General features: G+C 40.2%; 1 protein-coding gene across 6 annotated transcripts in view; it reads right to left on the bottom strand.

The window, feature by feature from the left end:
• The window catches only part of MBD5 (methyl-CpG binding domain protein 5), a 111,831-nt gene that overhangs the window by 27,909 nt on the left and 56,060 nt on the right, over positions 1 to 27,862 (bottom strand). Inside the window, exons 3-9 of one of the 6 annotated variants that reach the window (XM_041472822.1) lie at positions 22,148 to 22,283; positions 17,471 to 17,662; positions 14,063 to 14,120; positions 6,524 to 6,641; positions 5,957 to 6,091; positions 1,856 to 1,958; positions 1,306 to 1,486 (exon numbers count right to left, since the gene is read on the bottom strand). In XM_041472822.1, coding sequence (XP_041328756.1) covers positions 1,306 to 1,486; positions 1,856 to 1,958; positions 5,957 to 6,069 — 397 coding nt within the window. In that variant the 5' untranslated portion in view covers positions 6,070 to 6,091; positions 6,524 to 6,641; positions 14,063 to 14,120; positions 17,471 to 17,662; positions 22,148 to 22,283. Of the gene's footprint in view, positions 1 to 1,305; positions 1,487 to 1,855; positions 1,959 to 5,956; positions 6,642 to 14,062; positions 14,121 to 17,470; positions 17,666 to 22,143; positions 22,284 to 27,862 lie in introns of all 6 variants that reach the window. The other 5 variants (XM_041472821.1, XM_041472820.1, XM_041472818.1 and 2 more) reach the window with 5 other exon arrangements.

Consider the following 27,862-nt stretch of genomic DNA (forward strand, 5'->3'; position numbering starts at 1 on the left):
TTCCCCCGTCCCAAAATACAACCAAAGTCTCATTTAGGGGATAAAACTAAAGGCTGAACTGCAAAATAAAATAATTATGAGAGGCCTCACCTTGAGTGCTGGAAATAAGCAAATGGTCACATACAAATGTGCAAAAGTTTTGCTTACAGGGGGATTTATTGGGGAATTTTCTTCTTTGCTTGTGCACAAAATTCTGACTGACAGAGAAGGTAAGAGCACAAAAATATATAAATTACCTCCTTCATTTTGCTAATTTTTTAAAAAACAGTAATGTAATTTAAGTACAACTCATTGAAAAAATGAAGCGGGGAAATGCACGGAAACTTGGGAAATTCCACTGTTACTTAAAAACAAAATTACACTGAAAAAGTTTTCAAGAAAGGATTTAAATCCTAAATTTCAATGTGAAAAGGCAGGGGCACATCAGTACTATGAACAGCATGGGTCTCTTAGCATTGGCACTTCTCTGACATTTATTATTTCTTGGTTTTCTTGTATTTTTTCAGGAAGAGCAGTTGGCCAGGTGCTCTCACAGCAGTGAGGGGTGCAGAGAGCTCAGGCTTTTTCCCAGGAGCTGCAACCCCAGAGAATGGAGAAATATAAACTCAGCCCCTTCCCTCCTGTGTCCTGCCAACTGGGATTTGTAATTCTCTTCAGAACCATTCTTGTGATCCTTACCAAGTCCCTAATTTTGGGTGAATTTCTGGGTTTGGAGCTGTTTCAGTGCTAACTTTGCTTTCACTCCAGGCCTCAGGGAGCCCCCCTGGTTTTATAACCTTTGTTTGGAGAGTACCTGTCAACTTCAGCCACCAACAAATTTCCTCACTTTTTTATTGATGGGGATAATTAAAATGCTAATCCAGGTTGGTGGCCAAAAATAATCCTTGAGAAATGACAGTGGAGATCTCCTCTTGCTGTCTATTCTCCTTTACAATACAATTTCCCATTTAGCCAAGTCCTTAGCCATATCCTAATCCCTTCATAATCACTTTATTCTGCTCCTCTAATTTCCCATGTGACAGAATATCAGACATATTACTACAGTTCCAAAAGATGAGAGCTAATGTATTTTCTTTGTCTAGAACAATCTGATATCTTTTCCAAGAAAATCATGCTCTTAGTCTGGGCTGACCTGCTTTTAGACTCATTTTCTATCTACCTCCATCTCTGCCTACTCCCTTTATTTATTCCTTCAATCTGCTTATTTTTGCACTCGTAGCCAGACTTTCGGGGTGGTTTTGCACAGTAATTATGTGTATAAAAATCAGATTATTATATGATTCTGCATGATTTCATTTTACTCACTTGTTCCACCACCAGGACTAGTTAGAACCAGTGAAGGATGTGGTGCTTCCATGCTTTTATGAAGTGTAGCCACAGCAATAATTTTCCTTTTGTGAATGCATAGTTTGGTGACATCTTCGTCCGCTTTAACATCTTCAGCAGTTCTCTGCTTCACAGCAGCTCCAGGATCAAAATTAAAGACCTGGCAGTGAAAATTCCAGCATTTAAAAGAATGACTACAGACAGCAAAGTCACCAAGTTCAACAAATCAGGAATTTTATATGGAGTATAGAGGAATTTTCCTCTGTTCCTGACTGCTCCTATACTGCCCAAGGGGTTCCTTGACAGGATGTCTGGAAACAACAAATAAAAAATGAATATATTTATAATAACTGAGTCAGATTCTCTGCAAGAGGGGCTAAGGCAGAGGGGAGCTGAATTTTATATTTTAAGGTTTAACTTTAGGTGGACACCACTTATTTTAGAGATGATCTGAACAAAGTTTGAGTCACCAGCATGGATAGCTCATAAATATTATTGCACCTAGATCCAAAATGATGCTGTGCTTTACCTTGGGAAGAACAAGAGGACATTCTAGGCCACACTTGCACGTTCCATCAGTCAGCAAGTAAGTCTTCACCTGCTCCAAGCAGGATAATAAAGACCCACTGGGACTGCAAAGGAACAGAAATGATGAATACAAGCTCTTGGATAGGTCAGGACTTGTATTTGCTCACAAGGACAGTGGGTAAAATCACATTTCATATTTTTTTCTCATAGTACTTCTTGCTTTTATTCAAGAATTGAGATAATACTTACAAAAAAACAAACAAACAAAAAAAAAAAAAAAACCCCAAAAAACCAACGAAAACCCAAACATATTTTAAAGGAAACTGTTGCAGCTGGGTCTCTTTGTTGCACAATGTTGGGTTTCATTCAGCTAAAATTTTGACCTTCTCACTGAAAGTAAGAAATATTACAGCAAGGAGCCAGGCCAGCCAGCTCCTGATAAACTGCACTTGGATTTCTCCAACTCCCACCAGAAAATCATTATCTCCACTTCCCAAAATAGGGCACTGGGAACTCTGTTATGGCAAAATCACTAATTCATAATATGAAAAAAAAAAAACCTTCTCGTGTCCCCAGCCTGTAACTTGCAGATTGCTCTTTATTGCTGGGCCAGCTGAACTGTTTATCCTGAATAAAACACTGGTTATTAATGGCAGCTGTAAATAGCCCTAATTCAAACAAAAACAGCTCAAGTGGAATAGTTTGGATCACGAAAACACTCCTGACTCAAAATTCCAAGCTGTGACGAACTTTGGTGCTTAGAATCCAACACATAAACACCTCATCCTGCACGAGTCACATCTAAAGCAACATCTGCAAGTGACATTTAAAGTTCTGCTGACAGTTTAAATAAGTCATTTCTTTGCCAGGCATGCCCTGAAATAGTTATTTTTGGGAGAAGTGCTCAGGTTGAATCTGTGTAGCAGTGACAGTTTGGAGGGTGAGGAAGATGAAAGAGCAATCTAAAAATAAAGGTCCAGGTCTGGTGACTGGCCAGGAGTCAAACCTTCCCTGTCTGAAATCCTTGGGGAGCAGGGGGAAACTGCTCTTTGCTTTTATTTATTTTCATTAAAGCAGGATCCTGGCTGATCCCTTTGGATGTTCCCACCTGTCCTGATCGTGCCCAGCCCTAACTCCACACCGGAGGATGTAACAGCTTCCCAAGGGAGAATCCCACACTGACATTTGCTCTGGACCATCCCATCTACACCCAAAATCTCCCCAGACACTTCCTGTGATCCTTAAAATCTCTTATTAAAAGGCATTTCTGGGAATATGCTCTGCAGTGAGGATGCTGTTTTATTTGCATTGGCTAAAAAAGGTTACTTTTCCTGGGATATTTTTAGAAAAAAGTGATTTTAAATAACCTTGGTGTGCTGTTTGCCTGGGCACACACAGCCAGTGCAGGCTCCAGGAGATGCTGGAGTAAAAAGGAGTGTGCTGACAATCAGGGAGTGAGAAGGAAGGTCAATCCACTGAATCTGTGGGATGTGGGACCCAGCATTCCTACTGCACACACAAGCAGGGCTATTTCTCCACAAAACCCAACTAAATTTAAAAAAGGGCCATTTTCCCCCCATTTCTGCCTTGATCCCGGGCACAGCTGTAACTGCAAAGTCTCTTTTGTGTGCACGAAGTTCTTGACACTTCTGTAACACAAAGGATAACCCACAGCTTGCTTTGTAAGAAAGTGCCACAAAATCATGGAATTCCAGACTGCTTTGGGTTGGGGAGCACCTGAAGTTCAGCTGATTCCAGCCCTGGAATCACCTTCCACCATCCCAGGCTGCTCCAAGCCGCATCCAGCCTGGCCTTGGACACTTCCAAGGATGATTTAGGCCCCACTTAGCAGCTCTGTTTTGCTAAGAAAAGCCCTGAGAGTCAACTCAGTGCTTCTACCAGGTAATGAAAACCAGTTAATGAATGGATTTAATCTTGATTTAATCCAAAGCAACTGCTGACAGCTGACAGGAAAGCATCTGTGCTTTCCAAGGAGGCACAAACAGAGAGTCTTTATTCAGCTGGGATCATCTATTCCACTTGAATCATGTCAGATCTTAATACAGCCACTAATTTTTCCCTGGGATAGCTGTGGAGTCAATATTGTTTGACCTTTCCTTGCCTCCAGGAACGCTGTGCATGCTGGCAGGGCAGAGAGGAGGCTGTGGAAACTCAATCCTGGAGGATTCAGCTGCCCTCAGAGCCCTGTGGATGCTCCATGGCAGGCAGGAGATTGGATTATTGCACTTCCACCTTTCCAACCAACACGTCCTGCTCTGGGCCTTGCACCACACAGGAGAGTAAAATACCTTCATTCATCAGAACCACTCAGAGGTGACCAAAAATTCACCAAGGAATAAAAAAATACATTGGAAAACTTGGGAAGAGGGCAGGAATGATGTGGGCTTTCCCAAAGCTGTTGTGTAAAACAGCTGGGGGAAATGAAGTTCAAAAGCTGAGTGGGATCATCAGGTACATAAAAGTACCAGAAAATTCACCAAGGAATAAAAAAAATACATTGGAAAACTTGGGAAGAGGGCAGGAATGATGTGGGCCTTCCCAAAGCTATTGTGTAAAACTTTTTAGGGTTGTGGAAATGAAGTTCAAAAGCTGAGTGAGATCATCAGGTACATAAACTACCAGAAAATTCACTATTCAGAAAATTGTAAGAAACTGCCACAAAATCATGGATTTCAAAGAATAAAAAAATACATTGGAAAACTTGGGAAGAGGGCAGGAATAACATGAGCTTCCTGTGTAAAACTTGTTAGGGCTGGGGGAAATGAAGTTTAAAAGCTGGTGGGATCATCAGGTACACAAAAATATCAAAGCATTATTTTCCTGATGTCTGGATATAGAGATTATTGGGGAAAAAACCCCTAATCCACAACTTTTCCTTTCCCATTGATCTGTAAGTGAGGCAGAGGCCCAGGGAATTAGAGCTGTAATGAGAAACACAAGGGCAGGGTGGTTTCTCTGCCATGGGTGTCACTGCCACGGGCTGATTCTGCTCATGGAGAACACAAACAAGAAATCCTGCAGTGCATCTGATCCTTCATGGTAGCTCAGGGTAAAATTGGAGTGTGCTCTGCCTCGTTAAAGACTTTTGTATTGGTAATACACAAAATGTTGGGAGAAGTGGTTATTTAATCACAGAACAGTGGAAGAAATTTAAGCAAATAACTGAGTGATAATCACAAATTTGTGTGATGCAAACCCAATGTCCCCACATTTTATAAAGCTAACTTTGATCTTTTTTCCAATAACATTTAATTTAGGCTCTCTTTGTCTGAACACATTTATTTCATAGCAATTTGAATGCATTTCTTTGTGGCCATTCCAGGGTGAAGCAAAAAAAAAAAAAAAAAAAAAAAAAAAAAAAAAAAAAAAAAAAAATACTAAAAGAAATAAAAAAAAAAAAAAAAATTCCAATAAGCTAAGAAAATAAATAAAGTACCTAAAACTTTGGATTTGGGTTTATGTTCTTGTTTTTTTTTCCCACATGAGAAATGTGAGGGATGCATAAAAGCTGGAGAACATCAGTGATAGTGAACACATTCCAGAAATGGAACATAAAGGCACAAAGAATGGGTTTGGAGCTATTGAGTGGTCACATGACTTTTGGAGAACATCAGTGATAGTGAACACAGAACCTTCACAGGCATTAAAAATTGGGTTTGGAGCTACTGAGTGGTCACATGACTTAGATTTACTTGGAAAAGGATCACAAAATCATGGAATGGTTTGGATTGGAAGGGATCTAAAGCTCATCCAGTTCCAGCCCCTGCCCAGGGACATGTCCCAGTGTCCCAGGCTGCTCCAAGCCCCAATGTCCAACCTGGTCATGGACACTTCCAGGGATCCAGGGGCAGCCACAGCTTCTCTGGGAATTCCAGCCCAGCCCCTCCCCACTTTCCCAGCCAGGAATTCCTTCCCAAAATCCCACCTAAATCTCCCCTCCTTCAGCTTCCAAAACGATCTTGCACTTGAGGAACAACTCCTTGAAGTTTTGGAGCAGGAGGAAGGAGCCGAGTCAGGAATTTCCTGACACATTCTGGCCAAACTGCACCACACGCCAGCCCAGCCCCTGAGGTGACCTTACCTGATGTAGAGAACTCCACTTTGGTCCACCCTCCGCTGCCAACCAACGGGAACTTGCACTGCTGGTGGCCCTCCATCCGTGTCCCCTCCGTCACACTCCTTCCCACCATTCATTTTCCTGTTTCTGGTTATGAGTCTTCAGAGATATCAACAGTAAGGTGATATCCTTTTACTACATGTCATCCTGGCCTCCCAAAGCAGGCCCTGCAGCACAGCTTCCCCCAAATCCTACAAAGTGCATCGGGAGGCTCCAGCTCAGTTTGAAACCAAGTCCTTAAAAGTGGCCATTTTGGTTAATGAGTCACTTTCCCATTATAATCCACATTAAATATGCAATGTTTAACTCCTTATATATTCATAAGGATGAACTATATAGATAAAAATTAGTGCTTCCAACTTGGGAAAATCATAATTCACCAATCCTTTGTTACCTGTCAGAAAGGAGAATGGGGAAAAGGAGAATTTCTAGTTCAACAGCATGATGGCTCCAAGCTTGATGACTGTCTAAGATAACTTGTGTTTTGTGAAAGCTCGTCTCATTTTTATAAATATGAGTCAGATCCAATACCTCCAGGTATTACACCCTTTATATGCCACATTCTTTTTGTTTTCTTTTTATCTTCTGGTCATGATCCAAGTTGTCTTCTTGAGGTTCTTTGCTGACTCCTTGGCTCCAATCAAACAGCCTGAAAGATACAGATGTGGGAAACACGTGAGCCAGCCTCTCCAGCCTTTCAGCCCAGTGCAGTAACTCAGGGAGATGTTTACAGCTGCAGCCATTTCCAGAGCTTCAAATCAAAGTTTTAAATGTCAATGGAACCATCAAAACAAGGCTCAGAGCAAACAGAATCCTGCCAGCATTTTCTATTTATATGTGGATGTAATTGAGCTACGTCTTAAAAGCTACAAGAGTGCAAGTGCTGTTAAATAGTTGATGTGGAGTTTGGGTGAATTAAGGGATGCATCTTTTCACTGAATATTTTCACATATGCTTCTGTTCAGAACCATCAGCAGATGACTAAATTAATGCCCTTTAAAAATTGTTTAGAAAACTGAATGAATTTCATGTGAAGGAAGCTGCTTCAAGGCTTTGGTAATAGCCATAAAAATGCAAACCTCCTGCATATCGATTGAATTAAAATAATCATCCCACCAAAAAATTGGGTAATAAAAAGGGAAAAGCCAGCAGCAGTGACTGATCTCTGAATACCTTTGAAACAACCTGAATATCCTCAGGAATAATTCCCCTCAGAGATTTTCTCTCACCACAGAAGTTGAGTCATTCCCCCCAAAATAGTCTTTTCAAGCTGACCAGGTGAGACTTAACACTTGAAACTGGACGTTTTATTAAGGTGAGACAAACATGGAATATGGGATTTAAATAGTAAATACACCAGAAAAAAACAATAATTCTAAATTCAAATACAGGAAGGCACAGGTGACTGCTGTAGCAACATCATTAGGAGGTTTTATTTGGAATCAGGTGTCAATCCTGCCTTATTCCCAACACTAACATTATGCCAACATGTTAAAACATAATAGATGTTACAGACCTGACTGATTTTAATAAGAAAAGGGTTTTTTTTTTAAGCAAGAAATGGAACATAAAGACATTTCTGCAATAACACCACATTACATCTATATTTAACAGTAATAACAGCTCCTTCCTTCAAGACCACTAAAGGAAGACTACAGAGGCATAAATATAGTCCTGGAAAATATTCCCTTAAGTACCCTCATGCAGAACATTCCCTTTAGAAGTGCTGCTTAGAAATGTAAAGTTCCAAATGCTCCAAAAATAAAAAAAAACCTCACCAGGGTATTTCCAAGCAGGCTGTGGATAAAAGGAGCTGGTTGGACAGACCCCTCCACTGAGGGGTTGGAATTTAAAAAACAGGGAATTGGCCTGAAGTTGGAATCTTGGATGTTGCAGTAAGGTAGAAAAACCATAAAGAAGGGTTCTATAAAACCAAACCTGCTCTGTTATATCAGGAGCTGGCCTGTCCTTTCTTCTAAGGCAAGCTGGCCCTTTGCAGGTTCCCAGGTAAAAGCAATCCTGGTGTGAGCAGGTCCTTTACATAACAATTTATTGCTGGGTGAAAATCCTGGGCTTATTCCTGGGTGAAAATCAACTTACACCTGTATAAACTGGTTTTGCTTATTGCTGGGTGAGAAACAACTTACACCTGTAGGAACTGGTTTTACACCTCAGATAGAAAAATGAAAACTATCTCTCACAAACAACTTCTCCTGCATCAGGAGTTTGAGTGACCAATCAATACAGAATAACAACTTGTTAATTACCAATAAAAGAATTACCAATAAAGCTCCTGACCAACTGGAGCCACACAAGAGGTCAGTAAAACTGTATAAAAAGGAGTTGTGTGAGTAAAGAATGGGTTTTTCCACCAGGAAGGAAAGGGGGTCTGTGGGATTTATTCCCATGCTTGGAGGCTTTTCCCAACCTCAATGACTGTGTGATTTCAGCTTTTCTGCAGGATGGGGGCTGCTGGAATGGGCTGGTACTGCTCTGCAGGGATCTGATCCATGTTCCCATGCATCCCAAGGGATGCAATCCTTGGCCAGCCCAGGGTGGGCAAGGGACAAGGGCCTGGTGAGCACCTGCCCAAGGTCACCCAGGATGTCCCATGGACACCTTGTCATGTCTCCTAGCAAAACAATCCACCCTTTAATCTCTCAGGCTGCAACACAGAAATAGGATTTGGAGAGCTCTTGGCAACAGTTCAGGGCTCGCTCAGGTTTTCAGTTCAGAAATTTGGGGGTTTGAGTGGTTTTATCCTGATTAATGAGGGAGCAGACGAGGTTTCATCAAAAGCAGGCCAGAATTTACCTCACTGCTGAGAGCTGCAGTGGCATTTTTACTGTAGGTCCCATGGAAGGCTAAAACAGGTAAAAAAATTTCCCTGTTATTCTGGATTGAGAATTAACCTCCTGTAATGCAATAAAATCAGAACATTTATCAAATACTGGGAGCACCCGGGGCAGGGGAAGTTGCTCATGTCTCAGCCCAGCCTTGCTGTGGCTCATGTTGCTAATTAGGGTCATTATGAGTAAATAATACCCAGTAATTGCTTATTTTTGCAAGAGACACCTCGAAGTAACTTTTTATTTCTACAGGTTCTGCAGGGTCCTGCCTCAGCTCCCATTCCACCTCCACCACAGGATTGTCACCATCTAAGCAGATAAACTTTGGACTGCACCTGGGGAGAAGTAGGACTGAAAACAGCTAAAAAAATAACTGAACTATTTAATCAGTAGAAAGTATTTAAATATTTTTAGGGAAAAGAGCAGGGTTAGGAGGGTTATTGGGCAGGAATTGTTCCTTGGGGTGGGCAGGCCCTGGCAGAGGTGCCCAGAGCAGCTGTGCTGTCCCTGAATCCCTGGAATTCCCAGTCCCAGACCAGGTTGGATGGAGCTTTGGAGCAATCTGGGATGGTGGAAGGTGAGAGGATCTTTAAGGTCCCTTCCACCCCAAACCACGCTGGAATTCCATGGTTCTAAATTCCATTCTCCTCCAGGTACAAAAACACTTCAACCCCCACGCTCCCCTAAGCAGGAGCAGTGACCAGAGCTATTCCCAGCTCCCAAATTTGACCTTTCTGTGCAATTTTCTGTGCTGGGAGGACACCCCGAGGTGCCTGGCTGTGGTGAGATCCAGGAAACTGGGCTGAGGCTGCCTGGGAGCTTCCAACTCACACATCATCCATGTTTTATAGGAAATGCTCTTGGAAGTGAGATGTTTTTCCCTAAATTCCAGCACAGTTCCATGTGGATTTCTACATGGAACACATTTTCCCACATACATAATCCATGTTTTATAGGACATGCTCTTGGAAGTGAGATGTTTTTCCCTAAATTCCAGCACAGTTCCATGTGGATTTCCACGAAGTAAAGCCCTGCATGTTGCCCTAGGCACAAATGGCACAGGTAAGAGGTGCCTCCATCTGTATTTCCATGCTGAAATTCCATCATAAGCCACACATGGGAAGTTCCTGGGTGTTATTTAATTAATTTAATAACACCACACAACTCAAAGCTCTACTGGAGCAGAGGGAACGGCCTCAGGCTGGCCCAGGGCAGCTCAGGGTGGACACAGCAGGAATTTCCCCATGGAAAGGGGGCTCAGGGATTGGAACTGCCCAGGGGTTGGAGTGCCCATCCCTGGAGGTGTCCTATCCATCAATCCAAGCCCAGCAGCAGAGGTGTCCCTGCCCCAGCCCCTTCTGGCAGGGAACGTTTTGTGTTCCCCACAGCCCCAAACTCTTCACACCAACAACAGAAAAGGAGCCCTGGAAGTCCTTGAAGTCCCTTTCTTGTATATTGGTGGAAAAATTCTTCCTGGTAAGGGTGCTCAGGGAGGTTTGGAGTTTATCCTGGAGGCGTCCAAGAATTCCTGGAGGTGACACTCAGGGATCTGGGCTGGGGACAGGGTGGGGAAGGGCACAGCTGGGACTCCATGGTCCTGGAGAGCTTTTCCAACCCCAGGGATCCTGGGATTCTGTGACTCCCCCACCTCCTGATGCACCATTTGCCCCTTCCCCATCCCAGCACTCTCTGAAGTATTTTGGACTGGGATGCAAAGGAGTTGGATTCTGGACCAAACCCAAAGGATCCTGGACACTGGAAGGAATCCAAAGGGCTGATTTCCATCAGCCATGGAATAAATCCCTCTCCTCAGTAATCTCCTGGCAGCTCCAGACAAGGCTGTTATCTCACCACAGCTTCCCACATCCAAACCAGTGACTGCCTTCTGCCCTGTGCCAGCACATCATGTTTAGATTTGTTTTGCAGTCCAGTTTCATTAGGATATCCTTCAAAAGATTTCACTGCAGAACTATGCAAAACTACACAGGATTCCTTCCCCCTTTAGCCCCCTCATCCCCTTCCCCACACGGAAAATTTCTCCTTCATTTTCATCTGCTGCAAGTGTGGTTTCAATTTTTAATGGGACTCTCTCCCTTTTTTTGAAATGTTGGATTTCAGGCAGCCTCTTTGCACACTCAGCTGCTAATATTTACTTTAACAATTTTTGAGTCAAGTGGGAAAACCAGAAAACTCTATAAGATGTAAAAAAAAATTTAAATTAGATATTAATTGTCTGGATTCCAATCTGTTACATATGATATGAAAAATATTTATTTTATTAGTAAGTGGATGTTGAGCCAATTAAGACAAATTTTGACAGGTTGATATTGCAAATCATGGAATGATTTGGGTTGGAAAGACCTTAAAGCCCATTTTGTGCCAACCCCAGGGACAGCTCCACTGTCCCAGGCTGCTCCAACCCTCTGAGTAACATTTTTTTTCCTATTCAAATATAATCTAAATCTCTCCCTTGTCCTCCAAATACTTTTGGTGCTCCATTACTTTTTTCTTACATGAACTTGAAGTGCCCAACAATTGCATGGATCACAAAGGGGCTCCACAATCCATGTCTGGCTCTCAAATTTGGCACAAATCCCAATTCCCACCTATGGAATGGCCACATTTTGGATATAAAACTTTGCAGACATTTAGAAAAAACACCAAACACTTCTCGGAGACACAAATTACAATCTCAAAAATGAGATTTTTCCTTTCTAGCACTGAAAAACCTCCAAAATGAGAAATGCTCTCTAATCACAGTCCTGGGGTTTCAGAACTAATAAGGAATTTTAGCTTCTTAAAAAGCATCACTTTCAAAGCACTCAGTGAAAAGCAGTTTTTATTTAGTTACCACTTGCACATTATTAATCTGTTTAAGTCTATCAAAGCAATTAGCCAGGATTTTCCTGTATCGTCTAATTAGATACAAATGTTGCATCATTTTTTGGGAATGCTTTCCCAGTTTGAAAAGCAGCATTCTCCTGACTAATTAGATCAGTGGTGAATACTTTATGAGGGCCTATTTTTAGGCCAGTGATTCAACAAACAAAAGTGCCTGAAGTAGGAAGGAAACCTTGAATCCTTGAGGATTCTTTTCCTTGGGGTGGTGTCCAGGGCCATGACACAGCTCTACACACCATTTACTCATGGTTTACTCATGATAAACATGATATACTCGTGATACATCTCGAAAACTTGTAAATACAGAGTATTAAGAATGTTTCAGCACAACCAGGGAGTTGCTCTGCACTGAATGACTTCATGAAAATGAGCGTTTTAAACTGCCCCAGCGCCAGCTCACTTCACACCAGTCCAACCAGCCCTGACATTGAATTATTTCTAACTTTTAAAGCAGTTTTAGATCTGTAACAAGGTTGATATTCTCTTATTTTATACCACTCTTGATGCTGTGGAGTTTTTTAGGATTGGAATTTAAGCCCTCTATAAAATAATTCCCTGGAGGTGCACAAGGATCTGGGTGGTGACAAGGTGGGGACTGCAGGCTGGACTCAGTTCTGGAGGCCTTTTCCAACCTGCATGATTCCCTGGCAGCCATTTGTTATTTCATAAATAACAAACTCCATAAATAACAAAAAAATCCACCAGGATTCCAGGCCCCTGGCCCTGTTCTGCACACCCAGGAGCTCCCTGGATGTTCCCCAGCTCCCAGCCTCTTCTCCCAGCACATGGATGGGAAATTGATTTTCCCAAAGCAGCCACTTCAGCCCCACACTTATAAAACAACATGAAAATTATTTTCATGGAGAAAATCTGATTTATGTGCATGGAATCCAGCTGATCTTTAGGAGCATTTCACACAAATCCCTTTCCTTGGAGCATTTTGGATCAGGGTGCTGCTGAGTGATCAGACAGAAATCTGAACTGAGTGATCAGACAGAAATCTGATACGTTCCCACCAGGGAAAAATCAGAGTATCCTCAATTTTGGGGATTTAATTGTGCCAGTAAATTCATCCAAGGCAATGGACAACAGGGCTGAGCTGGGAAGGAGCAGGATTCCTTGTGGACACCACCAATCCCTAAAATCTTCTCCCTGCAATCTTCTTTTAACCCATCTTTCTGTGCAATTCCCAAAGCTGGGAGCAACTGAGGCTGCCACTTCCAATGAAAGAATGGATAAAGTCCATCCTCCCAAGATACAGACACCTCTGAAAGGCTTTGCACAAAAAAAGCCAAAAAAAAAAAAGGGCAGGAAATAAAAGTATTTTGTTTTTAACGCTCACCCCTGGCTGTTCACTATGGATTTATTAATATTTATTTATAATTTAATAATATATTTATTAAGTCTACCCTGTGGAAGGACACCCAGGATGCTGTTCCAGGCTTTCCACCACATGGATTTTTTTCTTTCCAAGGGGAACAGGTCTGTGCATGTGACCCAGACCTCCTCTGTGTCAGCACAATGGCAGCACTCAGATTTTGTCAAAATTAGGGTTAATATTTGGTGTACACCAGAAATCAGCTAAGAATGATGTCACTGTTATCCCAACCTTTCCTAGGGAATATTATTAAATGGAATATTATCAGGAATATGTTAATGAGAATGGAGAAACTTCACATCCACTTTATTTTAGGGGACTTTGGATAAAGAAATGAGGGATTTTCTTTCAATTCTCAAGTTTCAGCCTTCCAAAAAGCTGATATTATTCAGCATAGTTCTGCAATGCTTTTATAATGAAGATTATATGAATTTCAGGAATCCTTCATAGAGAATGTTCAGAAAATATCTAATAAACTGATGCAGAAATTGAGGAGGAAATAACTATTTGTAAGTGTTCAGCTCTGCTGTACATTATTGACTTCAGAGGTTACCAGGGAAATGGAAATTTGGGAAAATAAAGATTTTCAAGGATATTAAAAAAAAACCAGTGGTTTTCATTCTTTTAAATGCCAAATATTTCCTTCTTGCTGTAGCAGAGATTTATTAGTTGTGAGTTTAATCATTTTTAAATCAATCTTGATGAAGATTTGTATACATGACCTTTCCCTCTCCAGCCCCTTTTTCTACTCACTGCTCTGAGTCAGCTTTTTCCTGAAATCCCCATTTGATTTAAAAATATTCTTGCTCACCCTGCCATCAAAACACCACCTTTGTTTTGGTATTTAAAACCTTTGAAACCAGTACGGCCACAGAAAGTAATTTTTAATGTATTAATTAAGAGCAGGACAGGGGATTGAGATGAAAATTAAAAAATCCTCACCTTTTTCCTCATTAAGGATTAGATTGAAGGTGGCTCTGGTCATCTTGTTCACTCCAAGCTGGAAAACAATCAGTTAAAACAAAAAATAAGCAACAGTGAGCAACACACCCCACTAAGGACATTAAGATTCCAATATTAAATGACTCTTAATTATTTCTTCATAGTTATAAACACTTAGAAAGGTTTCTTAGGATAAATGATGGAATAACTATTTCCACTTCTTGTTTTGTACACGTTTCATTTCCATCAAACATCACAGCATGGAAAAAAGAATCTAATATTTAAGAAACTGCCAGTGCATGATTTCTTTTTACAAAATCAGCCTTACTCCATTTAATCTGAATTCTGGCAACACAAATGATCAAAATTCTTGCCTGTACACACCCCCCACTACTTTTAAATAAAATTCTGTGTTTCAGGAGTGTCTGGTGGCCCAGCCCCTTCACTCAGATTTACTTTTCAGCAAGCCAAGATATTTTTAGCCCACTGAAAGGAGTAAAGTGTCTCAAAGTTGGTGTCTGTGTATTTTGGGGATGAATTCTTACATAACAATGATCAGATGTGTTCACACCATCACCTTAATAAGGATAAATTTCCATGGCCAATGAAGTGAGGAGTGGAGCCTGGCTCCTGGGAAATGAACCTGGTGGTTTTAGGATAAAACATTCCCTGATTCAGAGCAGGGCTGGTGAAACATTCCTTGGAGGGGATTTGCCACCCAAACATGATAAATTTATTTTTAATGCTCAGCAAGGTGGTACCTGCTGGTGATGCCCAGCTCTGCCCTGCCAGGTATCCCTGGCTTTGCTCTGAAAAATCTGAATTTCCTGCGTGAGGAATGGCCCCAAAGCAGACAGAAGAAGTTTGGTTCTCTTCAGAAGGAGCTAAACAAAAGGGTGAATCACAGTCAGGAATAAGAGAATTCCACCAGCTCATCAAAGCAGGGAAAAGAAAAATGAGAGTAAAGCACCCAGAAATTAAAACCATGTGGCCTTTAAGGATGCAGCACATCCAAGAGTTGAGAACAAAGCTCCAAAATAGATAAGAGCCTGGAAAATGCACTGCTTCATCCCAGCTGAAGGACAATATATATCCCAAGTCACAACTCAAACAGTTCTTTATGCTCTGAAAGCGCCCCAGTTCCAGCTCTGGAATTGCCTCACGCAGATACTGAGGATGTTCTGCTCCAAAAAGTGAATTATTGGGGGAAATGTGGGCAAAGAAGCACTCAGGCAGCTCTTCATCACAACATATTTAACTTTGGTTATTTATTTCTCATGTTCCTCTGCAGCAGCTCCTCGACTCCAACTTCCAAAGGCTGCTGAACCCAACTTTCCCCTCTGTTTGAAATAAGAGCTTTGCAAAGCATTTTATTTAAGAAAACAAAGGTCCTTTGGCTCATTTTTACTGCACACCTTCAACTGAAAGGTGCTGCCATGGATGGAAAAGGTTGGCAGGGAAATGAGACAAATTTAATCCCAAAATTAAGGTGACAGCTGAACTGAGGATGTGAACAAAGAGGGAGAGCAAAATGCTCAGCCCATGGCCAGTGGGGAAGGTCAAAATTACTGAAATTTTCTCTGGGAGCTCCTTCTTTGTGTGTTTTTTTAAGTTTCCTGGCAGTGATAGGTAAAATATCCCAGTTTTCCACCCATATTTGCAGTCAGATATGAAGTAAAACAAAAAAACCCTCGGCCTGTTTTCTCTTTCCATCTCTCCTAAATTACACCTGGTGCAACCTGAACTTGCTTTTTAGTTTTTGGGGTTTTTTTTAATCTACAGAGCAACCCCCACCACTGCTTTGATAAAACCCTCTTATCTCTTTTTTCTGCCCATCCTACAGTGTTCCCTTTTTTCCTACAATAAACAAACCCAGCCCTTTCAGCTGTTCTTTAAGAGCCCTGATTCCTACATCTGGCACAGGCTGCTTGCTCTGCTTTGCATTCCTCTGGCTAATACCAATTTAAATGACATTCATTTATTAAAATTTAATAAATAATATTTATTTTAAAATAAATAAAGAATAAATATTTTATTTTTTAAATATTCTTTTTATAATATATTTTTTTTTAATCATTTAATTATAAGGTCCAATATTGCAAAACACCTCCTGCCTTTGATCTTACCAAAAGCAAAGACACACCAAGAAAATCTGGGATATTTTTAAGGAATGAAGAGATTCCAGTGGAAGGAGAATCCCAGAATGGTTGGAGGGACCTTAAAGCTCATCCAGGTGTCCCATGGGCAGGGTCACCTTCCACTATCCCAGGTTCCTTCATCCTGGCCATGGACACTTCCAGGGATGAGGAATCCACAGGAATTCCTTCTTTGGGAATTCTGTGCCAGGGCCTCCCTACACTCACAGGGAAGAAGAGATTTACATAAAATTCCACCAAGGAATTTTGGGAGCTCTTGTGTCAGCTCTCCCTGATCAGGGACAGCTCTCAAAAATTCCAAATGAGCTGTGACCATCAATGATTCCATGGGAATGCTGCACACATCAGTTCAGAGGGGATCAGACAGAATTCCACATTTCCTCTGAAGAAAAAAGTCCTGCTAAGAATGAGAATGTGTTTAAAATCCTTATTTTGAGCCAACAAATATTGTACAGTGACTCACTAAGATGCCCAACACTATTGTAGATGTAACTTTATTTAAAAATAAAACCACACACATTCCTTCAACTGGGCCACTTCAGATTAGGGATCTCTTCAGCCTTTTCTGGAGGGATTTAAAAAAGCTTTGGAGAAATCTTAAAGCTATGGAATTAGCCTGGTATTTATAGCTCCGTTTCCAAGCGTGTTCTCTGAGCTTCCTAGGACGTTCCTTTTCCCCATCTGCTGGTTGTTGACATGGTGTAACCTTGTATTTTGATCAGGAAAATCTAGAAGGATAAGAGCATTTGATTTGATATTGTGCTGGAGAGGTCTGGCTCCACCTCAGGCAGCTCCTCCAACACCATCCAGGGCAGGAATGGTGCGGCAGATTTTCCAGCAGAGAACTGGAGTTCTATTGTTTGATTATGTCAAAATATATTACTCCCAATTATGACTAATGCTCCAGCTGAATCACAGCAGCACAAAATGGTGGTTTTTTCCCCATTAAAATGCTGTGCTTCACATGCTGGCTGGATACAATCTCTTAAACTGAGGTCAGGAAAGTTTTTTTCTTTGTTCTCTTATCAAAAAGTCCATGTTTGGGTGAACTGCCTACCTTCCACCAAGGCAGGAACTGCTGAACTGTTTATTTTTCTACTTCAACACCATAAAATGTTGAAGATGCCTGATCTTCTGTTTGGTTTTTTTTTTTTTTTTAATATTGCATCAAATATTTTGTCTTAAAACTTCGCCGCTGGAGCGTAGAACTACCAAAAACCCCAAAATCCCAAAGTTTCCTTAGAATACTCACCTACATTGCTTCTCATGGTCTTGCTTCAAGTTATCTTGGGGATCTTTTAGGTTTTTTAGAATTGCTGCTGCACTTTGAGCTTTGCTCTAGACAGCCTCCTGTGGTGCTCTCGATGATGGGCTATGTCCATTGGGGCTGGCTCCTTGCCTCCCTCCACCCCTCATGTGAGGAACTCCTGCACCCCACTTACATCTGCTGAGATAATCACAGGGTTTCAATTAAAACAATGAGCCAAAGGTTTTAATTTCACTTTTGTTGATTGCTTTGTAAGCCCCTACACAATTGCTTTGAAGTATAAACAAAGTCAGATTTGTTTCTAAGGAATGGCTTTGACAGGAACTGGAGATGCCTTTTGAGTTGAACTGATCCACACAAAAACCTCCAGCTGAAGACAAAAAGCTGAGTTTTGGATCTGTGATGCTGCAAAAGGCCTTGGTGAGTGAGGTAGAAGGTTTTCTTAGGCTGGAGGTGTGTATTGTGTTTTTCTTAGAGATAGGGCAGTTCTCTTTTGTTCATTGGGCAGCTTTCTTTATCTTTTCCACAGCCAATCCTCCCTCCAGGAGATCTCTGCTGTCTGTGGGCCATTAATTATTAATTATCTTCTGTCCATGGCCAGTGAGTGTCCCTGCAGGGCTGATCAAATTCCATCATCCCATGGGGAGATGCTCTGCTCAGGGGAGGAGCCAAGCATTCCTACCTGGATACAATCTGAGCCTGGAAGTTCCACCACCAGAGTGAAAGAAGCTTCCTCTAAAGGCCTCGAGAAATCCACAGCAAAGCATCACAGGAATTCATTTAAATGAATAATCTGATTTTGAATTTATCAAAATTAAATAGCAACAATAAACTAATGATAAAATTATCTGTACTGAGCGTATGGAAATGGACTTACACAGTGACTACAGAATTTGTTGTTTTTTTTTTTGATTCCACGCATACTCCTAACAATCAACTTCCCCAAAAGTTGCAGGAATCCACTGTTGAGCTATAAATGATGAACTATAAATGTTGAGCTATAAATGATGAGCTATAAATGAGTCTTGGCTCAGGTACAGGACACTGGTGAATCCCCAGCTGAAACAGAAGCTGTTGGATCACGGAATCCCAGAATGGTTTGGTTTATGTTCATGTTTCTATCTATTCTAGAGACCCAAGCAAAGTTCTGCTGTTTTTGTTAAGTCTGGAACTAAGTTACTGAACTTTAAACTAAGCTTTAGGGCCTTTACTAGCTAACACAGTTTCTTAAGGCACTTAAAATATATTTCTACTTATTTAAAACTACAACTTGCACTTACTTAAAACTTAAACCTACACTTCTACTTCATCTCTATGTGGCTTAATAGAATCTTAATTTCTCTAAAGGCTTTAATTGAACCCCTGCATTCATCCCTCTCTCTGAGGAACTCAGAGAGGCTCACATTCCAACAGTTTGGGACGGAAGGGACCTTCAAGACCAGCTGATCCCAGCTCCTGCCATGGGCAGGGACACCTTCCCCTAGTCCAGGTTGCTCCAAGCCCCATCCAGCCTGGCCTTGGCTCCTTATTCCCTATAGGAATATAGGGAATGGCTCATTTTTCCCTGTAGGAATAAAGGGAATGGCTCATTTTTCCCTATAGGAATAAAGGGAATGACTCATTTTTCCCTATAGGAATACAGGGAATGGCTCATTTTTCCCCACAGGAATATAGGGAATGGCTCATGATTCCCTAACACTTGCCTGCTCCTGAGCCCTTTCCATCCTCCCTGAGCTGCTCCAGAGGCTCGATGCCTCCAGCACTGATTCCCTACTGGAATCCCTCTGACTCCCAGAGAAGCCTGCCCAGCACTGGAGGCAATTAATTGGATTTTTCCAGAGGTGAAATGGATTGGAGCTCATCAGGTCAAAGGCACATCCCAGAGAGTTAATGGGGCCTTTAAATCCTCGGATCCCAGAGCCAGAGGACTCAGCACAGGCACAGTTGGGCATCAAATTCACAAGAATTGGGTATTTCACATTTTTCCCCAAATAAATCTTCATTAAAACCAAATGCAACATCAGTGATTTTTGAATCCTTCAGCAAATGGGAAGAATTAGCTCTGATTTCCAAATCACCTCTTTGGAATCTCTTTGAAAGCCATTTATCATCACACTGAAGGTCTGGCTTCTTGTTAAAACCTTCTCCTGTCACAGAAAACCCTGACAGAAAATGGGAATGAAAAATTTCAGATCAGCCAAACAAATAGGGTGCAACACCACCCTGTGACAGCAAAAGTCACAACGTGCACTGGCTGTGAAACCAAATACAGCATTTCCCACGATTATTTAAATATCTTAATGAAGTTGAGAAGCAAAACCTGCAGTTTGGCTTCATGGATTTCATCACTATCCTCAATTTAACTGAGTTTTCGATTGATCTTCCCAATTTCAGTGCAAAACTAGGGCCCAGCATTTTGTAAAAATGGGCATTAATGACTCTTGGTTGCCTCAAACTGCATTTGCCAACCTGGCAGAGCCTTTCAGAATGGGCTTTTTTCACATGCAAAGTACTTAAAATAAAAATGATTAACTCTGTGAAGTCCTTCCCCAACCAATATGACTTTAGAAATGACACCCTATAAATGATGAATACATATTTAGATTTTCTTAAGCACTGGGGCACTAGAAAATGTCAGTGTTTAGGCTCTGTAGAGGGTTTACCTGTTTTTAACACCCTGTATTAACAAGGAACATTCAGTCCATAGATATTATTGAATATACAGATATTACTGAGTGGAAGTATTTCAAAACACAACCATTTAATGCAGGTTATTCATATAATTATAATTTATCTTCACAGTAACAAAAACAGATAGCGAGATGGTATAACCTACCATTAAAGAATTTGCATAAAAATGTATTTTAGATCATAATTCCACTATGGATGTAACATTCTTCATATAAAATTATATATTAATGTTTAAACACATTGAAAGGTATTGATCAGAGACATTTTTATGAAGAATTCCCCATGAGCATAGAATGCTAATCACAGCAACCACTGTAAAACTCTAATTTACTGGAAACAATTCCAAGAGATGGATGAAAGAGCCCAAGAATAAAACCTGAAGTCATAGCAGGGCTTAAAAAATCTGGGTCACATGGCCAGTGCTAAGGGCTGGAGGAGCAGCAGGGAAAGGAGCCCCGAGAAATCCACAGCAAAGCATCACAGGAATTCATTTAAATGAATAATCTGATTTTGAACTTATCAAAATTACATAGCAATAATAAATTAAGGATAAAATTATCTGTACTGAGTGTATGGAAATGGACTTACACAGCGGAATTAGAATTTGGGTTTTTTTTTTATTCCATGCACATTCCTAACAGTGAACTTCCCAAAAAGTTTCAGGAATGCAGTGGTGACTTTATTTCTGGGGGAGACACATCTGTTTTTTCAGAGCCTTTTGCTGTCTCCTTCCTTTGTGAGCTTCCTATTTACATAACAAATCTGTGCTAACAGATTAAAAAAATCCTGTCCCCATCTAATCTCTCCAGATACAAACAATATTCTTACAACTACAGTATTTGGAGGATCTAAAATTAAATATACTTTTTATGAGTAAACATAAAAAATACCAAAATCTGTTATTCCTGTAAGAGCAACAAACTGAACTTTTTAATTGTGTGCTGTCACAAATGAGTAGAAAAGAGGGTGGCAGTCAGCCAGTTCTCTTTTTATTTTAGCTGGGTTTCAAATGCATTTCTTCTAAATCAACTTGATTATTGGCTGTTTCTTTGGTTATTTTTCTTATTTACTCTGTGGCATAACTAAAAACCTCTCCTCCAAACCAGTTAATTCCAAATTAGAGCCATGAGCTCCATGCTGGAAAATAACAGCAGCAGCTTTTGTTTGGGAGCATCCAGTTCTGTCTGATTTTCTTTACAGTATTTGTTATTTTGTTAAGGGAAAAAGTCACACCAAATTATATTTATTAATTTCATTGTCTTTCATTTCAAAGAAACCAGAGAACCCCAGACTGGTTTGGATGGGAAGGTGTCAGAATCAGAAAAACAGAAATTCCAGAGACACTGAGGAGTTTGATCTACAACCTTAGATTGATGTAAAAATACAATACACAGACATTAAGCAGAAAAATCATAAACTTATGTTTCTATAGTTGTAAGAAAAAAATATACCTTAAGTGAGAAACTGATTGATAAGATGGTGAAGGGTTTATAATGTAGGGGTGTAGCTGTATAGACAATTACAGCAATTGTAATTATGATTAAGTAATCTAAGAGTTTAGAAATTATAACAGAAGTATACGTGTACAAAAGTAACAAAAATCCATTGAATAAAAATATCCACAATGCAGTAAAAATAAGTAAAAGTAATAAGTTAAAAAACCAAAATACACCTTGTAGCAACTGTTTATTGAACTAGAAAGTTACATATTACCTTGCAACAAAAAAAACCCCAAAACTTATAAGTACTTTAAATTACAACCAACTACTCTAAAATCTCAAACCTCTATGACTACAACAATAATAGGAAGGGACATAAATCCCATCCATCCCCACCCCTGCCATGGGGACACCTTCCACTGTCCCAGGCTGCTCCAAGCCCTGCCCAACCCAGCCTTGGACATTCCAGGGAATGGGAATCCCCAACTTCCCCAGGCTGGCAGACAGAGAGGCACAGAGAGAACTCACCCACCTGAAATCAGGAAGACTGGTGGGTGTAATCCTTTAGGATTTGGTGGTTCTGGGAATTTTGGGAAGAATTAGAGAAGTGCTGTTTCTTCAAGTCTTTGTGGTTTTTGCCCGTTTTGTTGTGGTGAAGCCTCTTCTTCCTGCAATAAAATACATGTTGTGCTAAAGGGAGACTTGCAGAAAGGGAAATTGTTCTGAAATTCCCTCTGGAAGGATCCCTGACTTCACTGCCCATGCACACAGAACCAGGAGAGCTCCCCAAAGTCCAGCTCAGGCTGTACCTTCCCTGCTTTACACTTGTAGAGAATTTAGGGCTCTAAAAACACAGCCCACACAGCTGGAGAATGGAGAAAAAGGACTTCAAAATGAGATATTCTTGAGAGGATCCACCACAAAATTTCAGAGAACTAAAATAGCAAAAAGACGCCCAGTTTTGTTTATTTATACACACATCTCTTTTTATATACGCTCACACACATGGACATTTCTATAAATTAATATAAAAACCCCCAAAGTAGTTTAGAACCATTGAAAGTAGGTTACAGACTTGTAGCCTTTTTTTTTTCCCTCAAATACCTTGTAGATTTTCCCCCTGCACCAAGCAGAATTCTGTGACTTGAACAAGTGATGGCAAATCACAACCTTGGTCTAAGCTCGACCTTATATTTAATTTTATTCCTGTAAGCAGCATAAAAAGTGGGTGAAAATACACATTATATACACGATTATGCTTGGAGTAACCACAGGGCTCACAGGATTTTCAGGTTTCCCTAATTCAGACTCAAGCCAGAAGGTCTGGCCTAAATCAGGGCTCTGCTGTCTGCTCAGCACAAAGCCTGGAAACTCTGATTTTTTCTCCATTTTCCTGGAGTTTTAGGGAATTCCTGAGGAGGGAATTCCTGAGGTGGAGTCCCTCACTCTGTCAGAGGGCACAACTCATCCCTGTGTTCCTGCTCCCTGAGTCCCTCCTGGATCAGCCCAGGATTTGTGTATTTCTGCTGGATTAGTCTTAACCCAGATCCTTCCCTAATCCCTGTGGCTGCAGGAATGCTTGGGCTGGAGCAGCAAGGAGTGGCACATGGACAGCAAGGAGAAACTCCAAGTGGAAAGAGCAGCAGGCACTTGGAGAAATCCAGGATGTTTGCTCTTTTTATTTCTGAAAATCCCTTTTGTGTTCATGGGAACATCTCAGTGCTTTTGTGGTTTAAATAAAAATAATGTTTATTTATTTATAGCTTCCTAATTCTAAATTTTAACTGTTGCAATGCCAAAGAGCAAGGGAAATGTGTAAAAAATCTGAATACCTGACTACTGTTGGCAACAATAATCTTGTTTCCACACTGATTAGAATTCCCATCTATTATCTGAGTATTTGCTCGACACGGCGTCTGGAGAAAATGAAATTAAAGCAGAACAGATGGCAGAAGAAAAAGAAGAAGCAGCTATCCCACCTTCCAAGGCTACCTTTGCAGGAACATATGGCCTTTCCTGAGCTTGTGTACCACAACAAGTTGGCCAGATGAAGAGAACTTCAAAAATGAACTGTAACTGCCTAACAACACCATGGACCACGTGAACAACACGAGAGCTCAAAGAAACACCAAAAACCAGGCAGGTCTTCCTGAGAAGTTAATTCAGAAATCAGCTGGAAGGCCAACAAACTATCACATTTCTTTAAATTACGTGATACATTGTTATAAATATACAGTACTGCTCTATTTCCTTTATGTATGTGAGAGATACATAAGGCTCACCTGCTGACATGTTTACTTGCCAGATGTGATATAGAGATGTGAGGAATGTTTTTGAAAGGTTTGGCAATGCTGTCATTTGAGTGGATGTTGCTTTGAGCACACAAGATGTGAGAAGGGATATTATCTGTCTTTTTGTGTCTCCAGATATGGGAAAACAAAAAAAAAAAAAAGGAGTTTTAATTTGCAAGAGGAAAAAATCAGATATCAGTTTAGTCAATATTTCAATCCTATAAATCTTGACTAGATGATACCTCTCCCTGCAGTTTGGACATTCTCCACATCTTGATGAAGTTCATACTCAAGATTTACACCTGTAAAGGCTGGAGAATAAAGGTCTCTCCAACAATCACATGTCCCAATTTAGTTTGGTTTTCTCAAAACAACTTAGAATTAAATTTGATGAATAATTTACAAATTATTTTCATTCATCTGTAACACAGCACTTTGAAAACTTGTTTCCCTCAGTCCCTTTGCATACCTGGTGTACAAGCACTGCTGTTTTCTGGCTCACAATGGAAATGTAATCAACTTTTCTCCTTCACTGATCTTTAATTTAATATAGAGATAACTGAGAAACTGATGAGAGCTGAGAAGATAAACAAAGAATTTGAGATCTGTGTAATGCCAATTTGTCTTTCCTCCTATTTCTCCTATGTTGCTAAAAGTACAAAAGAATGAGTTAATAAAAAATCAGTTGTTACTACTCATAGTTACAAATAATTGATTTTTTTAACCCCAGAATCCCAGAATGTCTGGGTTGGAAGGGACCTAAAATCCCATCCAGCTCTGTCCCCTTCCCCAGGGCCACCTTCCATGGGCCAGGGTGCTCAGGTTCTCTATTCAACTGTCTCTACCTCAGCCTTCTCATAGGAAATATAAATATGCCCCCAAAAGTGAAGACATTTGGTAAAACAACCCAAACAGGAGAAACAATTGTCACATTTGCCCCCCAGCCCAGTGTCCACTCTTTCCTCCTGCCCCTGCTGCTGCTCCTGTGCTGACACCTTGAGAGGCTGCCCTGGAGCAGAGGCTGGACAGAGTTCCAGAATAAAGCAGGGATTGATTCAAGGATCTCCTCCATGGATGCACCTACAGGCAAAATTTAACTCAATCCACCAGAATATCTTCATTTCCATCTCCTGACTCAGATTATTTAATATAAAAACATTTGTGTTGACCCCAAAATCAGAATTTGATTTGTTTTTCCATTTCTCCACAAGTTACACAACTCCAGCAAGACCTGGAGAAACACACCCACAGCATGAGAAGAAAAGGATACCTGGACTTCCAGAGGAATCTCTTCTCCCAAAGCCCCAAACTCATTAGGAGAGAAGAAATTTCATGCAACAAGCACACCAACAGTTTATATTTTTGCCTCATGACACTTTATCATCACATAATAAAGTGTCTTCTTTTAGACATGACATTGTGCCATTGTTTAAAATGAAATCCTCCCCAAAGAAAATAACATAAACTTCTCTAAACTCTGTTACTTTTTACTTCAGAATTCTTGGCACAAATCTCCCTAACTGGCAAATCTTGATTATTTTAAACTCTCTCGCAGGGCAGATGCTGCCATGGAGCAGAGAGGAGACTCTGCTCTGGATTCAGGCTCCAACTGAAATTATCCTGAAGCTGGAAAGGCTGAGAAAATGCACAATGAATTTCCAGAGAGAAGGAATTCCATCCCAGTTCCACCCCTGCCTGCTCTGTCGTTGTCACTCCACTCCCTCCACGCAGTTCTTCCAAAGTGATGCTGCTAATTAGCACAACTAATTGTCCCATGCATTGATAAAAGTATCAGGAAGGTATCTGAATAATCCCCAGGCCCAGGGCTCCTAAAGCAGGATTCAGTGTCTGGAATTCTGATTCTATTCTGGCTCAGGTTAATGGATGGTTCCCCAGTGAGTTTAATATAATTCACACTGGATCACCCCTGAGTCTATATTTATATGAAAATGCCCTACTATTTCAATCTGTTTGATCATTTTAAAAATACCTGTCTTATTTATTCAGAAATGAAGCTCAAAATTCTATAAAAATTTAGCCCAGGATTGAAAGAGTTTTCAGAAAGCTTTGAGAGATTTTATAAAGTCTGGTTTTAAGGTATGGAACTAAATAATCAAATATTCCTCTGATTTTTAGAAACATGTATCACAACAGCACTAAGGCCAAAGAGAAATATTGAATATTATTAATGACAAATGTACCAAATGTCACTGGGGAAAAAGCACAGTAAAAACAAAGATTTAAAGGCGTCAAGGTGCTCAACAGGAAATCAACAACAGGAATAACTAAATTCCAGATTTTTAAAGTTAAATTGAAGGACTTTCACATCAGCAGAGCACACAGAGGAAAAGGATCCGAGAACAAGACTTTCAGTAGCAGTAAACAGACAACTTGGTTAAAGCTAAATTTGCTTTTTTATTTCATGATTTTATATGAAGTTTTCTCTATGACCATAAAATTCCCCTTTCAAGCGAAAGGAACTTGTAATATACAAGAAGTTGAACAATTTTAATTGTTTTGCTTAAGTTAGCTTAAGAATTAAATAATATTAATAAGTCAAATAATTAAAATAATATTAATTTAATAATCCAAATAACAATAATTTAATAATTAAATATAAGTGCAATAACATTACAGCCTTACCATTTTGTATGGCTCTAAGAACAGTGAACTGCAAAATGTCAATTTAATGACTGAATTTTTCCTCCTTCACAGAAACCACAATTAAAGTGTCCCAGTTCCTTCATTCTCAGCCTGTTTTTTACACTTTCTGGCTTCAGGCTTAATAAAAAATGAAGTTTCTGACCCCTGAAGCTTTTGTTTCCTCTCCTGCACCTGCAAACTTCCCTAATTCAAAGGCCTGGCAGGAAGGAGTTAAGGGGAGCTTCCAGATGAGAGACTCCATCTCCCAAGGAGAGTCTGAGACAGGGAGAAAAACTTGAAATTCTTCCAGAATTGATGTTTAGGGGTTTTTTCCTTTTTATTAGGGTTGGGATTATATGTGTGAGATTGTATTTTTTGTGTGGATTTAGATGTTTATTTTTTTTATATATTATAGTTTTATAAACTCTGAGTTCTATAGTATTTTATGTTAATAAATTAAAATATGGAGTTGTATATTTTATAAGGTTTTTTAAGGATAAATTGTTCAATTAAGAAATGATACTTAAATTATTTTTATTTTTAACTTAATAATTATTTGTGGTTTGTAATGTGGACTTTATTATTTAATTATATAATACTACTTTAACTTATGAAGAAGGTGAAAAAGAAGGATTAGCTTTTTAGAACTTTTATTTTATATATATTACAATATATATATTACTATATATTATATATATATATTACTACATTTTGAAATTTTAAATTTTCCAACTTTAAATTTTAAGTTTTCTACTATGTGATATTACATATTTCTATTTAAACGACATACTGACAATTTTAGTTTTACTACTTTATTTTGGAAGATCTTTCTATGGCTTTAGTTTTAATGTCGTGTTTTCTTGGGGGTTAGTATCTGTTAACACACAAAGTCTGAAACACTCAGAGACCAGGGTTCCAACACAGAATTACATCAGGTTGGAGCTGATGGACAGTGAGATCCTGTGGCAACAGGCAGAGACCTTACCATCCCCTAATGTGAAGCCTAGACTTGGACACTGAAGCAGCACAGTCTGAAAAACAGAAAAGCTGAACTTAAGGCATCACTGCAAAGCTGAGTTCAGCCTGGCACCTCTGAGGGAACTCTTCCCAAATTCTGGGCAGCAGCCTTGGTGTGATGTGTAACAAGCTGGACAGGTTGGATGTGATCTGCCAGGACCTTGAGGAGCAGGAATGCCAGGTATGGCACTGGGAATGTCACCCAAGTATTGGGATCTGTCTTCCACACCAGGAAACAGAAATACAACATCTGGACATGGCTTCACCCAGAAACTTTTTCCCTACCTTATGACCCC

The sequence above is a fragment of the Pyrgilauda ruficollis genome, unplaced genomic scaffold (genome assembly GCF_017590135.1).
Source record: "Pyrgilauda ruficollis isolate IOZ18807 unplaced genomic scaffold, ASM1759013v1 scaffold3, whole genome shotgun sequence".
Taxonomy (NCBI): Eukaryota; Metazoa; Chordata; class Aves; order Passeriformes; family Passeridae; genus Pyrgilauda; species Pyrgilauda ruficollis.